The following is a 13,697-nucleotide window of genomic DNA, read 5'->3' on the forward strand; positions in this document are numbered from 1 at the left end:
GGGGCTACGAGGTTTTCTGTGCAATATTTCATGGAAGAACCTAGAGAACTGCATGAGGAATCCGTTTTCAGAGATCCCTCCAAAGGTCAAATTGCAGAGTGACCTCTGGGCCCACTGACTTGCTGATCCATTAATCAGGATCTCCTCTACTTGCCTGATCTACTGAATCCGGTGAGGTTTACTCCCAGATAAGCGTGTTTGCAACTGAACCCAGAGTGGAGTTTCTTTCCAAAAATTGTCTACTTCCTGATTCCTCTTCCTGGGAACCTTCTGTCCCCACCCATCCAGGGATTGTCTTCTGAAGCACAAAGCATGCTTCACGTAACCAACACCGAGACCTTTCCTTTGCGAAGCTGCTCGAACCTCCTATTGCTTCTGAAAGGTCACCAAACGAGCTAAGAATTATCTCCCCGGCTCCTTCCTGTTGGTTCACGGCTGTGATATGGATGGCCACACCTCTGGAGTGAAGAGATCTGAGACCCTTGAGCAAATGGGGAGGCGATCTCTCTCACTCGGTCCCGCCCCGAGTGAACTCTACCTGCAATTCATCACAGCTCTCAGGTTACACTTGCGAAGAAGCCAGGCAGCCAGATACGAGCTCAGGTAAACCACCTGTTTCCAGGAGATGCTGATTGCAACACGAGAGCTTTGAATCTGCCAGAGGATTTGGAAGCAGAGATTTGGAGAATCGGTTGTCTCTGACGCTTGGAAGATGTACCTGGGGGATAAAAGGTTCCTGTGCCAGATTCCACACCTGCTGGCCCTGGGGACTCTCATGTTGCTGGCCACAGCCATGCTGAAGTACAGCCATTGGCAGTGTGACCCCAGCTATCTGGAGAGGGGCACCATGGACCTCCAAGGTCAGTTCTGCAAGGACCAGCTCTACCAGTCAGTGAGGCTCTCCCCCGTGGAGAAAATCAGCTGCTCTGGGATCAGCAGAGGGGACATAAAGGCGATGCAGGACGCTCTGGTGAGCAAGTTGCAATGGAAGAGCAAGCGGTTGGCCTTGGATGAGATGTTCTACTTGAACCTAACCAAGGATTGCCGGGCCTTCAAAGAAAGGAGACGATTCGTTGGGTTCCACCTGAGCGAAGAGGAAGAAAACTACCCTATTGCTTATTCCATGGTGATCCATGAGAAGATCGAGATGTTCGAAAGGTTACTGAGGTCCATCTTTGCTCCTCAGAATGTATACTGTGTCCACGTGGACAGCAAATCTCCCGAACTTTTCCAAAAAGCTGTTCGGGGCATTGCCTCCTGCTTCGACAATGTTTTTCTGGCTTCTAAGCAGGAGAGCGTGGTATATGCCTCTTGGACGAGGGTCCAAGCCGACCTGAACTGCATGAAGGACCTACTTCAAAGCAAGGTGCGTTGGAAGTACCTCCTGAACACCTGTGGGACCGATTTCCCGATCAAGACGAACAGAGAGATCGTCCAAGCCCTAAAACTACTGAACGGGAAAAACAACATGGAATCCGAGAAACCTTCGTCCCACAAAAGGAACCGCTGGAAATACCACTACGAAGTGACCAACCACATCGTTCAGACCAAGGAGACCAAGAGCCCCCCTCCCCAAAGGTCCCCCATGTTCACTGGCAACGCCTACATCGTGGTCACCAGGGAGTTTGTCCAGCATCTCTTCAAGGACCCGACCGCAAGGCGCTTGATCGAGTGGTGCAAAGACACCTACAGCCCCGATGAACATCTCTGGGCTACCTTGCATCGCATGCCGGAGGTGCCCGGCTCGGTCCCTTTTAATGACAAGTTTGACCTCACAGACATGAATGCCATTGCCCGGGCGGTGAAGTGGGCCTACAGCGAAGGGGACGTCAGCAAGGGAGCCCCTTACTCACAGTGTACCGGAGTCTACCGGCGGGCGGTCTGTGTCTATGGATTTGGAGACCTCCAGTGGCTGCTCTCCCAGCACCACCTGTTCGCCAACAAGTTCGACCCCAGCGTGGATGAGTACGTCATCCTGTGCCTGGAAGAGTACCTGCGCCACAAGGCCATCTACCAAGAGCCCCTTTGAGCACGGACCACCTCCTCCCTCAGGGAGGGCAGACTGGGGGCATCCCTCCAACGGCAGGACTGACAAATTGTGGGTCAATCCGATGGACCGGACTTCGCACCCTAGGACTTTCGGTATTCTGAAGGGCTTTGTGGTCCTAGATCGGACATTCAGGGACATTGCAAACCCCAAGGTAGGGAGGTTATTTTCCCCTCCGGGGCTGCGGGTGAAAGCTACACTTGCGCAACCCCACGGGTTCAGTTTCAGCAAAACTGGTAGCGTCGGTTAGATTCATGAGTCATTCTCCTGCCCTGCAGTTGTGTTTCCTAGCGGGGAAAATGTGTGGTCTGGTGAACACACGTCTTTGGACTCTGCTCTTCTGTATTTATAAGGTAGGGTGGAAAGGAGAAAGTGGCACTTGATCGTTTGTTTGCGTTGGTCCGTTTTCTGTACGTTGGAAACAGCTGTGATAATTGTGCTACGCTGATCGGGTAAGAGGGACTGTTTGGGAAGGGGTTCCTCACCCAGTTCCCCTCCCTCCTTCCCTCCCTCCCCCTCCTCCTAGCTGCAAACCCCTTTCCCTTCTAGCATTGATGATGTTACCTAGTTGGGCCATGACACGTCTGCAAAAAATCAACCAAGCTCAGAGAGCACCAAGGACTTTGAACCCCTCCTCCTCCTCCTCCTCCTCCTCCACCTCCCTTTACCGCCTCCAAGGCATCAGATCTGCATCCAGCTTACTGTGTAAGCAAACTGGCCCCTCACTTCTCAACCCGGCTGTGTCTTTCGCTCAATTTTCATGCCCAAGTGTAAGGTGACCAACCGTCCTCCTTTAGGGAGGACAGTCCTCCTTTGGTAAGTTCTGTCCTCTCGCGAAAATTGTCCTCCTACATATCCTCCTTTTTGATATTTGCAGACTAATCTGTAAATCTCCGTATTTGTTCGATGTCGATCCTGTGATGTGACGTATTGGTATTTGACATGACGATTCGTCAAGGCTCGGTACATTGCGGCGAGACGCAATTATGAGACTCATGCGCTCCACACAGGAGAATTGTTTTGGCACCATGCGCAAGTGGCTTTGTTTTTTTTTCCTTCCATTTATTTGTGTCCTCTGTCTCGTTGTAAAAAAGTTGGTCACCTTACCCAGGTGGCATCAAGTGTCAAAAGAAGAACTTGTTTTTTTATATTCTCTAGGAAGCTCATAGGGTGCCTGCTTCCTGACAATAAGACTCTGCACAAGCCAGAATGCTTCCTTGAGAATCCCAGGTCACAGATCTTGCCAGCTTATAATGCCAGTCTGTTCTTGCCAGGGTTGACCACCCCCCTCCTCAGCTCAACAGGCCTTCTTTCAGCAAATGCTGAGGTTTTCTTCGGTTTTTCTTCTCCGCTGATTAGAAGATGTTCCTTTAGCTATCTGGGGAATCCTGGGAGCTGAAGCCCACTCGTTTTAAAGCATGTTTCTGGAACCAACCAAGGAGAGAAGGAACCTAGAACTAAGGAGAGATTTCCTGACAATGAGCGCAATTAACCAGCAGAACAATTTGCCCCCAGAGGTTGTGGGTGCTTCATCACTGGAGATTTTCAATAAGAGGTTACACAGCCATTTGTCTGAAATGGTACAGGATTTCCTGCCTAGGCAGGGCGTTGGACTGTAAGACCTCCAAGGTGCCTTCCAACTCTTGTTATTCTGCATTCTGCATTGAAGGAGGCTGGCTGGGAAGTTCTGCGAGTTGAAATCCACCCCCTCCTCAAGCGGACACAATTCAGAAAAAGGGAGCGAAGTCTAGGTTTTAAACCAGCTTCCGCATTCAGATCTCCCTAACACAAACCAAGGAGGTAGGGTGGTGAGTCTAAGAGGTAGATGGGGAGAAAACATTTGCGGGGATGATGGGAAGTGTAGTCCAACACACCTGATGGGCACCAGGTTAGAGAGGATTGACCCAGAGTCTTTGGTTGAGTTCTACTCTTTGTCTCTGTACTTCTCGGGGGCGTTTATAGATGCTACGGATGTGCCATGATGTAACGAAGGTGCTGAAATACATTTCAGGATTGCCAAAGGAGCCCTGCATATTTCCACGTAGGTAAATCCAGGGGCCAAAGTCACACCGTGTTTCCAGGGGTTGATTTATGGATGTGCCAATGTCCGTACGCCTACATGCCAAAAAGGCCACACTGTGGGGAGAAAACAAATTCAGAATAAACTAAAGCAGAGTTTCTACTTTTGGTTTTTGTGGGAACTTAAATCCAGGAGGAGTTTTTGATTACAATCCAGGTCAATTTGCAGGCTCTTTTTTTTTTTCCTTTTTTTTCTGGGGGCAGAGGAGATGTTTATGGAGATTCTCAACTAACCCGGTCATGGTTGTCCCAGAACTGAAGAAGCTTCTTGGATGAGAAGCGAAATGTTTTCAAAGAAAAAAAAAAAAGGTTCAGTGGCCTTTGGAACAAAAGCACCTGTGGGATTTATTTGGCTTTGGGGTACCTGTCATCTTGGAGTGGAACGAGAAACCGACATTAAACCAACGCCATCGAGAAGCTGAGCTGCTCTCTCTGCCTGCTCCAATGGGTCACAAACCGGCAAATGCCAACCTGCGACCTCTTCCCCCACCTCCTCCCTCCCTCCCCTCACCCCCTCCTCCTTTCTTCCCAGATCCCAGCAGCCCCCCCTCTCCGAGAGCAGCCCATCCTTCCTCTGGTTCCCGGGACAACCCCTGGTGTGGCAACAACTTCAGTTCCCAGCTGTTGTGCAATGTCAAGTCCAAAGAACACCCTTCTTACACAACAACAACCGTGGGCGGAAAACCTTAATCCTCCCCCCACCCTTTTTTTTCTTTTTGCGTGTACCTTGAAAAGGAGCCTCGCAAAGCCTGTTTTATTGCACACTTCTTAGAATAGAATAGAATTCTTGTGTGAATGGACACACAGGGAATCTGTCTTGGTGCAAATGCTCTCAGTGTACATAAAAGAAAAGAGACATCGTCAAGAATCATCAGGTACAACACTTCATAATCATCATAGGTACAATAAGAATAGAATAGAATAGAATTAGAATAGAAATAGGATGGAAATAGAAATAGAAATAGAAATAATAGAACAGAATAGAATTCTTTTATTGGCCAAGTGTGATTGGAAGCACAAGGAATTTGTCTTTGGTGCAAATGCTCTCAGTGTGCATAAAAGAAAAAATTCATTCGTCAAGAGTCCAGAATCATCAGGTGCAACACTTAATAATAGCCATAGGGTACAATAAGCAATTGAATCATACCAGGAAACAGTCCATATAAATCTTTAGGATACAAGCGAAAAAGTTAGTCATACAGTCACAAGTGGGAGGGGATGGGTGATAAGGAGTGACGAGAAGATTAATAGTAATAGTCGTGCAGATTTTGTAAGTAGTTGGACAGGGTTGAGGGAATTATTTGTTTAGCAGAGTCATGGCCTTCAGGAAAAAAAAACTCTCCTTGTGTCTAGTTGTTGCGATGCGCAGTGCTCTATAGCGTCATTTTAAGGTTTATTAAAACAGTTTATGTCCGGGATGTGAGGGGCCTGTAAATTCTTCTTCTGGGTCCTCTTTGCCACATGTCCAAAGGGCAGACTCGACCGAGGGACTCTTAGCTCTTTGAGAAGAGTTGTCTTCTGCCTGGACTTGGGAGGGGGGAAAAGATTGCTGCTGACGGCCACTCAGCTCCCTGGTGGTTCACAGGAGGTTTAGGTTGAGGCCTGCACGATTTGGGTAGGTGGGTTTGATAGCAGCCCTCAACTCTTCCCCCAATCATTAGCATTCGAAGCCAACAAGGGGAGCTATGCAGTAATGGAGTAATATCTCCCCACCTCCATCTCCCTCCCCTCCCCAAGACACAGCAAAGCCTGGTCTCATTGAAAAAAAATTGAATCCCACCACTGCTGTTGATCACCTGACCAGAGCAGCCCAACAATTCCTGGTCCTAAATCCTTTTTCAGGTCAGTCGTTAAGCAACCAGTCCAAGGCCAGGGACTAGCTGTCCAAAAGGCTTCCTTTTGGGGTGTGTTTGTGTCCACAACTGGTGCCTCGGGTCATTATGATGTAAGCTTTAGAGCAAGGGTCTCCAACCTTGGCAACTTTCAGCCTGGAGGACTTCAACTCCCAGAATTCCCCAGCCAGCCATTAAAGTTGTCAACATTGGAGACCCCTGGGAAGATGTCTTGAGCACAGAATCCTGGGAGTTGAAGTCCTCCAGTCTTCAGGTGGCCAAGGTTGGAGACCCCTGCTTTAGAGCAAAGTTCTCCACTGTTGGCCACTTTTAGGCTTGGGGACTCCAACTCCCAGAATTCCCCCTGCTGGCTGGGGAACCCTGGGAGCTGGAAGTCCCCAAGGCTTAAAGGAGCCGACGTCGGAGACCCCTGCTTTAGCGAGAGCGAATTTAAATGTCTCTAGAGGACAGTTTGGATCCGAAGACCCCATCCAAGCGGAGGGTAACCATCTTGATAGGACAGAAGGCAAAAACGAATGAGGGCAATCATAGTTTATTCTATCCACGAGCTTCTGCCAACGTGGTTTAAAGTTAGATTTGTAAAGTCCCTCTGAAGCACGGCGACCTGTTTTCACATCCTTCGCGTGCCTGTCACGGTACTGTTGGGTTGGGTTTTTATTTTCCTGAGAAATGTCCGCTTGGCCAAAGCGTTTAAAACAAATAAAAACCAGTAATCCGTGAGAATCGGCAGCCATCAGATCTCCAGCTTTGTTCGCTGAAGCATTGCTAAGTGCTCTAAGTGCGGCGTGCAGAAAACGAGGGCCAGTTTGAAGCTTTTTGTGGAGGACTTTTTGTACAGCGGTTGCCCAACAGTCCTAGGAAGGAGGAAAATGGGCGTGCCGAGCCTTGAAGCCGATCTCCTTGTCAAGAGGGCACAGAGGATATTTATTCATCTTTGGAAATTAAGTATGTTGCTATGCCCACAATCAAGATAGCCTTAACTATTTAGCAATAAGGCAGAAATCAGCCAGGGAAAAAATCTTATCTGAGAAATCGGAGTTGAGAACAAACGACGCCCTGATTGGCTGCAGCAAAACGTGCAGCTCCTGGGAGCAATGCTTACTTTCTGTGGCAAATATGCAAGTCTATTTCTTCGTTGCTACTCGGCATGCTTGGATGAGCCCATAAAGGCAGAATTCAGGTTGGATGCGCCCAGTTTAGGATGTTAAGGCTGTTGACTCTCCCTGGATTAAATAATGTTAATTTTTCAAAAGGAGCTGGAGTAAGTAAATATCCCGACACTGAATGAGTACAGGTGGCTACACGGGTTAGATAAATATAGAACATGACCTCATGAATATAACAAAAATGAGAGAGAGAGAGAAGGAAGGAAGGAAGGAAGGAAGGAAGGAAGGAAGGAAGGAAGGAAGGAAGGAAGAAAGAAAGAAAGAAAGAAAGAAAGAAAGAAAGAAAGAAAGAAAGAAAGAAAGAAAGAAAGAAAGAAAGAAAGAAAGAAAGAAAGAAAGAAAGAAAGAAAGAAAGAAAGGAAGGAAGGAAGACAGAAAGAAAGAAAGAAAGGAAGGAAGGAAGGAAGGAAGGAAGGAAGGAAGGAAGGAAGGAAGGAAGAAAGAAAGAAAGAAAGAAAGAAAGAAAGAAAGAAAGAAAGAAAGAAAGAAAGACAAAGAAAGAAAGGAAGACAGAAAGAAAGGAAGGAAGGAAGGAAGGAAGGAAGACAGAAAGGAAGGAAGGAAGGAAGGAAGGAAGGAAGGAAGGAAGAAAGAAAGAAAGAAAGAAAGAAAGAAAGAAAGAAAGAAAGAAAGAAAGAAAGAAAGAAAGAAAGAAAGAAAGAAAGAAAGAAAGAAAGAAAGAAAGAAAGAAAGAATAGACAGACCATAGTGGAACATTTTTTAAGGACAAGAATAAGCCATTCTTAAATTCGGGTTTAAAGCATGCCAAAAGAGTTTGGCTACGTTTGCAGGCCCCAAGACTGGCAAAATAGTGAGATTTTAACTGGGAGAGGTGGGAAACACAGGTGGATCCAGCAAGAGCCGATGGTGCAAAGGAAGAGGATCCAATACTTATCACGCCACTCAAAGATTTAAATAAAAGATTTATTGGTGACCTTCATGAACCCAGAAGTAGCTGTGTATGTTTCATCTTTATTTCTGATCCTCTGGTTTTCGGGTTTTTTTTTTAAAAAAAAGGGCAAGCTTGCTTATCCCCGTCACGGGGCCGATGCCCGGAGGTGCCTTATGGGACCTCGCTGCCAAGACAGTTCCTTCCACAAGGCCTTCCAGAAAAGGTGAGCCTTGCCTGCGTGATTAAAATGGCTCCTGGCGGAGTCTTCCTTGGTCCAGGCCGCTCCCCCGGAAGCCCTGCCCATCCAGTCCACGTGGGCTCGGAGGCCCCGATCCCCCTTCACTCCGCAGCATTGGAACCTGTATCTGGAGGCAAGGGAGACGCCGGGTGAGAAACACTTCGGCTCCAGGGCCAAAGCGGCCCAAGAAGGAATGACGGGTTTACTCCCAACAAGCTGGCTTGGTCTTGTGGTTGAGACACCAGGCTAGGAACCGGAGGACAGGTGAGTTCCAGTCAGCCCCCCCCACCCCCAAAACCAGCTGGGGTGAACCTGGGCCCGTCACTCTCACCTAGGAAGGAGGTCAGGGCAGACCACTTCCAAAAACCTGGCCAAGGAAACTGCCCGGACAAGTCCGGCCGGTGTTTGTTTATATCTCACCCCGATTATTTTGACAATTAATTAACTCAATTAATTAACTGGGCAGCAAACATATCCAACAAACCTTCCTTCTCCTATTTTCCCCACAACAGCAGCCCTGTGAAGGGCACAGAGAGAGAAGAGAGATGGAGGGAGGGAGAAAGGGAGGGAGGGAGGAGGGAGGGTACAGACTTATATACTGCTCCACAGCCCTCTCCAAGCAGTTTACAGAGTCAGCCTCTTGCCCCCAACGACAATCTGGGCCCTCATTTTACGGCCGTCGGAAGGATGCAAAACAGGCCGAGTCAAGGCCTTCCGTGGAGACCCCCTGATTTTTGGGGGGTGTGGGGCTGCCCTCCACAGAGCCAGCCTCCTGCCAACATTGCAAAAAATGGCAAGTGCCTCGTGGACTCGACCGGGTTTTGCCCTCGCGGAGAGGTAAGTCAGGTGAGAAGACGGGCGTGTGTCCGTCAGAAGGAAGCAACTCTAGGGTTGTGCACTTGTGTGCTGAAAGTTGTGTTTGACAGCTGCTGCCGGGCGAGGGAAGTGAGCCGGCGAGTTTAAACAATGAGGCTCTGTGTGAACAGGCGGCAGAGCGCCTCTTCGCAGCAGGAAGGTTCGTCCTTCTGTTGGTTTTGGCGGGGCCAAGTCGGAGTAAAGGTGTTGTCACCCCCTCCTAACAAACGGCCTTCAGGAAATGCCAGCTATCTCCCAAGGCAGAGGAGGAGAAAGCCTGCCTGAGATTAAACCCGTTGTAACCTCCACTTTTCACGGGGGAACCAATCCGCGACCTGCCTGGTTTAGAGCCGCGTTTCTCAACCTCAACCCCCTTTAACCTGGGTGTGTGTGTGTGTGTGTGAGAAGGGGGGCAGGTTCTGGCCCAGGTTGACAAGCGCAAGCGTTGACACCCCCCCAAAAAAACTTACTCTTCCCATCGCAGGCCACGATTTTGACTTTGTCCACTTTCACCACCTCGGTGACCTCCCTGAATTCCACGTCATTCAGCACGAAGGTCCAAACGTTGTCGCAAAACCTGTACGTATTCAGAGAGCCCTTGGGGGGGAAAGAAGAAGAAGAAAGGGGGGGGGAAAGAGGAAGGAAGGTGAATCCGAGGTGGAACAGCCGACAGGGAGTGGGAGGGGGGCTCCCATGGCTGTGGAGGAAACTGGGGAGGGGCCATAGGCCGGATGGGCATTCAGAGGAAGACCCAGGGCCACTCCCTCTTCATCCTAGGGCACGCAGGGAGGAACGGAGAAGGGAACAACATGGCTTATGGGAGAGAAAAGGGCCCTGATCCCCTTCATGGCCTGCAGCTGGGAAGACTGTTTAAAAGGGCAAACTGCGCATGGCAAAGTTGCCAGAAGCAAAGCATGATCTTTGTCGTGTGCCTCGTTCTCTTTTGGAAGCCTGCAAGTTATTATCCTGGCCTGTCGTGTTAATTTACTTCAGCGTGGTTTGTGTTGGTTCTTTTTTATTTCTACTTTATCTGTTACTTTGGGTTCGGACTGCATTTCTTCCTTCTGTTCCCCTTGTTTTTGGAAGAGTTTAATCTCCAGCCGAGGATAACTGGACACGGGGGGCCAAGTTGGAGGCATTAAAGGGGATTTGTCTACTTTGGTGACTTTGGTTATTTTTGCGCCACGCCCTGGGTCATCACAGAAGACGTAGGAAAAGGGTCTCAAAAGGGGCTTTGGACTGTTTTGGGTTTTTTTTGTGGGAGAAGAAGGACGCCTTTCAAGCAACGATGACCTGGACGGCCGAGAATTTCCGTAGATAACTTAGGAAAAAGGGAGAAACGGAGGGGCGGCTGTTGAATTGGGCGCCTGAAGCTCCCTCCGCTTCCGGATAGAGGCAGGCGGCTATTCTGGAAATGGGTCTATTGCCCCCCTGTGGCCATCAAAGGGACAACGGCGAGCGGGAGAATTCGGGGAAAGCTTTTATAAACAGTTGTACTATATAGATACCTGAATACTTTTGCTTTTCGTCATCTTAATTGTCCTCAACCGTCTATCCTACTGCGATTCTGCCTATTAGGGCGATTTCATCATGGCTCCCCCTCAATTTTAGAAAATTGGCATTATTAGCATTTCTTACCCTGAAATTGACTCTGTTTCTGACTCGCTGGGCTAGTGCAGCGTTGATAGCTTTGTCGAATTGTAGGAGGACTTGGAGAGCGAGCTGAGGTGTAATCTGCTGAGACTGAAAGATTGAAGGAGAAAACTTTAAACTCCAAAGACACAACGTTCATCGGTCCAAAATCAGAAGTTTGCTTTGATATCCACACACCCATTGGCGTACCAGGTTTGTCCAAACAGCCCAAATTTTTAGAGCACAAATTAGAATTTACAATTTCAACCAGCATGACTTGAGTGGTTTTTTTTTTTTTCATTCCCTTCAGCCACCATATAAATGCAGAACTCTAAAGATGATTAAATCAGCATAAATGTGATTCTGCCCATTTATAGCTTCAGGAAACTAGCAAACATTGCCCAACGGAACTCAAACCCTTGTTTTGAGTTTGAGAAACTGGGCGGTTATTATTGTCTTCCTTTGTGAAGCCTCTCCTATCCTCACAGGCATCTCACTCTTTGCTTCTGCCTCCGATGACGACACGGAAGAAAAACCTGGGAAAGGAAAGCACTCTTAACACTGTTTTCACCTAAGCCAGGGGGTCTTCCGGCTTGAGTTTTAAGACTTGTGGACTTCAACTTCCAGAATTCCTCCTCCTCCAGTCATGTTACCTCAGGAATTCTGGGAGTTGAAGTCCACAAGTCTTAAACTTGCCAAGTTGGAAGACTGTATATATTGCTTTGACCTCTTGACTGCAAAACTAATATAAAGGTAAAGGTTCCCCTTGCACACCCATGCTGGTCATTTCCAGCTCTACGGGACGGAGCTCATCTCCGTTGCAAAGCCGAAGAAGAGCCAGCGCTGTCCGAGGACGTCTCCGTGGTCATGTGGCCGGCATGACTAAACACCTTAAAAAAGGCGCACAGAACGGTGTTCCCTTCCCACCAAAATAGTGGTCCCTATTTGTCTACTTGCATTTTTTTTAAAAAAACGTGCTTTCCAACTGCTAGATTGGTAGAAGCTGTGACAAGGAACGAGAGCTCACTCCATCATGCGGCGCTGGGGATCCGAACCGCTGAACTGTGGACCTTTCTTCTCGACAAGCTCAGCGTTTCAGTCACTGAGCCACCTGGTCCCTCAAAAAAACTATTATGTACCTCCTTCAATCACGTTTATTCCTACTTCAAATCATTTATTCAGAATGAAATAATAAACTGCCTCACCTGAATGAGCTCATCCAGGCTCTCCTGAAGGCTGTTACCCAAGGTGGTATTTCTATACAGCTGGTAGGCCATGGCTCAGGGAGACAGAGGCTGGTCATCCACAGATGTGACGCCCCCCGGCTTTCGCTAAAGACCTGGGAAATTGAGAGTGGGGGTCATCCTGGGCGGGGGAAGGAGAATGACCGTCACGCAGAGACGGGGATAAAAGGGAGCTTCCAGCCCGTTTCAGGCCAGTTTCCCTCTTTCTCACCAAAGATACGTTACAATAAAAGCACCACTCAGCTTGCTGAAGTGGTCCTCAACTTATGACCACAATGGAGCCCAAAGTGTCGGTTGCTAAGCGAGACATTGGTGAAGTGAGGTTTGCCCCATTTTTACTCCCGTTCGGCTGGTCAGAACAGGGTTAGAGTAACGGCCACTGTTGCCGCTTTGAGTAGTTCACTCATCGGCATACAACAAAATGATATTTTAACCAAATCCGGCTTCCTTCCCTTGAGGGTCGCCAAAAGGGGATTATGTGACTCCGCTGCAGACGTCGTAAATACGAGTCAGCGAGCCAAATGCCCGAATTCTGATTACGGGACCACGGGGAGGCTGCAGTGGTCGTTTAGCGTGGAAAACAGTCGTAACTATTGTCACTTTCTCCAGTACTGTTGCAGCTTCCAATGGCCGCTAAATGAATTGATTTTTTTAATAGCCCAACGGCTGCCCAATTTTAACGGGGAGCATTTGCAGCCCTCGGCCTGAAGGTCGGTGTTCATACAGGCGGTCTTCGACTTACAGCCGTTCGTTTAGCGGCCAAAGCTACAAGGGCACTGGAAACAAAAAGGGAGTCACCAGCCATTTTTTTCCCCCACACTTACGGCCACTGCAGCCCCCCTGTTGTCACCCCTTTATGGGGGTCGGGGGTCCCAAGCCAGCCCCAAAGCTCCTCCTGCAGGGGGGGGGGGGCGGTCCATGAACACGCATGCGCGCTCCTCCTGCGCGCTGGGCCACCAGGGGGCGCTCGGCCCGGCCTTCGCAGGGGGGGTTCCGAGCGCCCCCCGCCCCGCCCTCTGGGGAGACCCCCGCCCGCCTCCCACCCCAGGCGCGGCCGAGTGAGCCGAGCGGCGGGGCCCGCGCTGACCGGGGGAGGCGGAGGGGACAGGGGGGCGCCCGGCCGGCTGCGGAGGATGGGGCGCGGAGTCCCCGGCAGGGCGTGGGGGGGGGATGGGGGAGCGGCTACCTCGGCGAGGGCGGCTCCCTCGCCCGCACGGGGGCCGCCGGGCTCCTCCAGACCTCCGACGCGGAGAAACGGGCCGCCAGCTTCGATGCCCGCCTCTTTCCGCGACACTACCGAGCGGGGCCCGGAAGCGGAAGTCGAGGTAACGCGGCGGACGCGACCATAGAGCCGCTGCGAACGTGCGCAGGCGCTCCTGAGGGGGGCGGAGCGTACATGACGGCGGCCGGAAAGGGCGGCGCATGCGCGGAAAAGGCAGCCGGCGAGCGGGCGGACTTGCTAGGCGGTTCTTCCGCTGTCCGAGTGCGGCGGGTTCCCCTCGGTGGGAATCGCCCCTTGACCGGTTCGGCTTGGCTTGAGGGGCCGGTCCGCTAGGAATGCACGGGAAACGCACTCTGCGCGTGTGCGGAGGAGCTCAGCCGCCCCAGTGGCGCGGGGAGGTGTGTGAAATTGGGTGGCTCTTGGATGGGAGACCACCAGGAGATCCTCTGGAAAAAGGGAGCAAACGCTA

The 13,697-nt window shown here is 50.2% G+C and overlaps 2 protein-coding genes across 3 annotated transcripts; one reads left to right on the forward strand and one right to left on the reverse strand.

Moving 5' to 3' along the window:
- Window positions 1–291: 291 nt before the first annotated feature.
- On the forward strand, window positions 292–4,225 carry GCNT3 (glucosaminyl (N-acetyl) transferase 3, mucin type). Its single transcript, XM_026709852.2, has one exon. The coding sequence runs from the start codon at window positions 713–715 to the stop codon at window positions 2,027–2,029; it is 1,317 nt and encodes a 438-aa protein (XP_026565637.1). The 5' UTR covers window positions 292–712; the 3' UTR covers window positions 2,030–4,225.
- Window positions 4,226–8,051: 3,826 nt separating this feature from the next.
- Window positions 8,052–13,315, reverse strand: GTF2A2 (general transcription factor IIA subunit 2). Of its 2 annotated transcripts, none has more exons than XM_026709591.2 (5): window positions 13,193–13,315; window positions 11,968–12,101; window positions 10,769–10,873; window positions 9,601–9,727; window positions 8,052–8,402 (listed from the first exon to the last, which is right to left on the reverse strand). In XM_026709591.2, exons 2-5 carry the CDS (start codon window positions 12,037–12,039, stop codon window positions 8,377–8,379), a joined length of 330 nt encoding a protein of 109 aa, XP_026565376.1. In that variant the 5' UTR covers window positions 12,040–12,101; window positions 13,193–13,315; the 3' UTR covers window positions 8,052–8,376. The 2 variants fall into 2 exon arrangements, with proteins under 2 accessions (XP_026565376.1, XP_026565377.1); XM_026709592.2 differs by having other exon boundaries at window positions 11,968–12,127.
- Window positions 13,316–13,697: the final 382 nt, after the last annotated feature.

Source organism: Pseudonaja textilis, chromosome 13 (genome assembly GCF_049901715.1).
Source record: "Pseudonaja textilis isolate UNSWEBS1 chromosome 13, rPseTex1.2, whole genome shotgun sequence".
Lineage (NCBI taxonomy): Eukaryota > Metazoa > Chordata > Lepidosauria > Squamata > Elapidae > Pseudonaja > Pseudonaja textilis.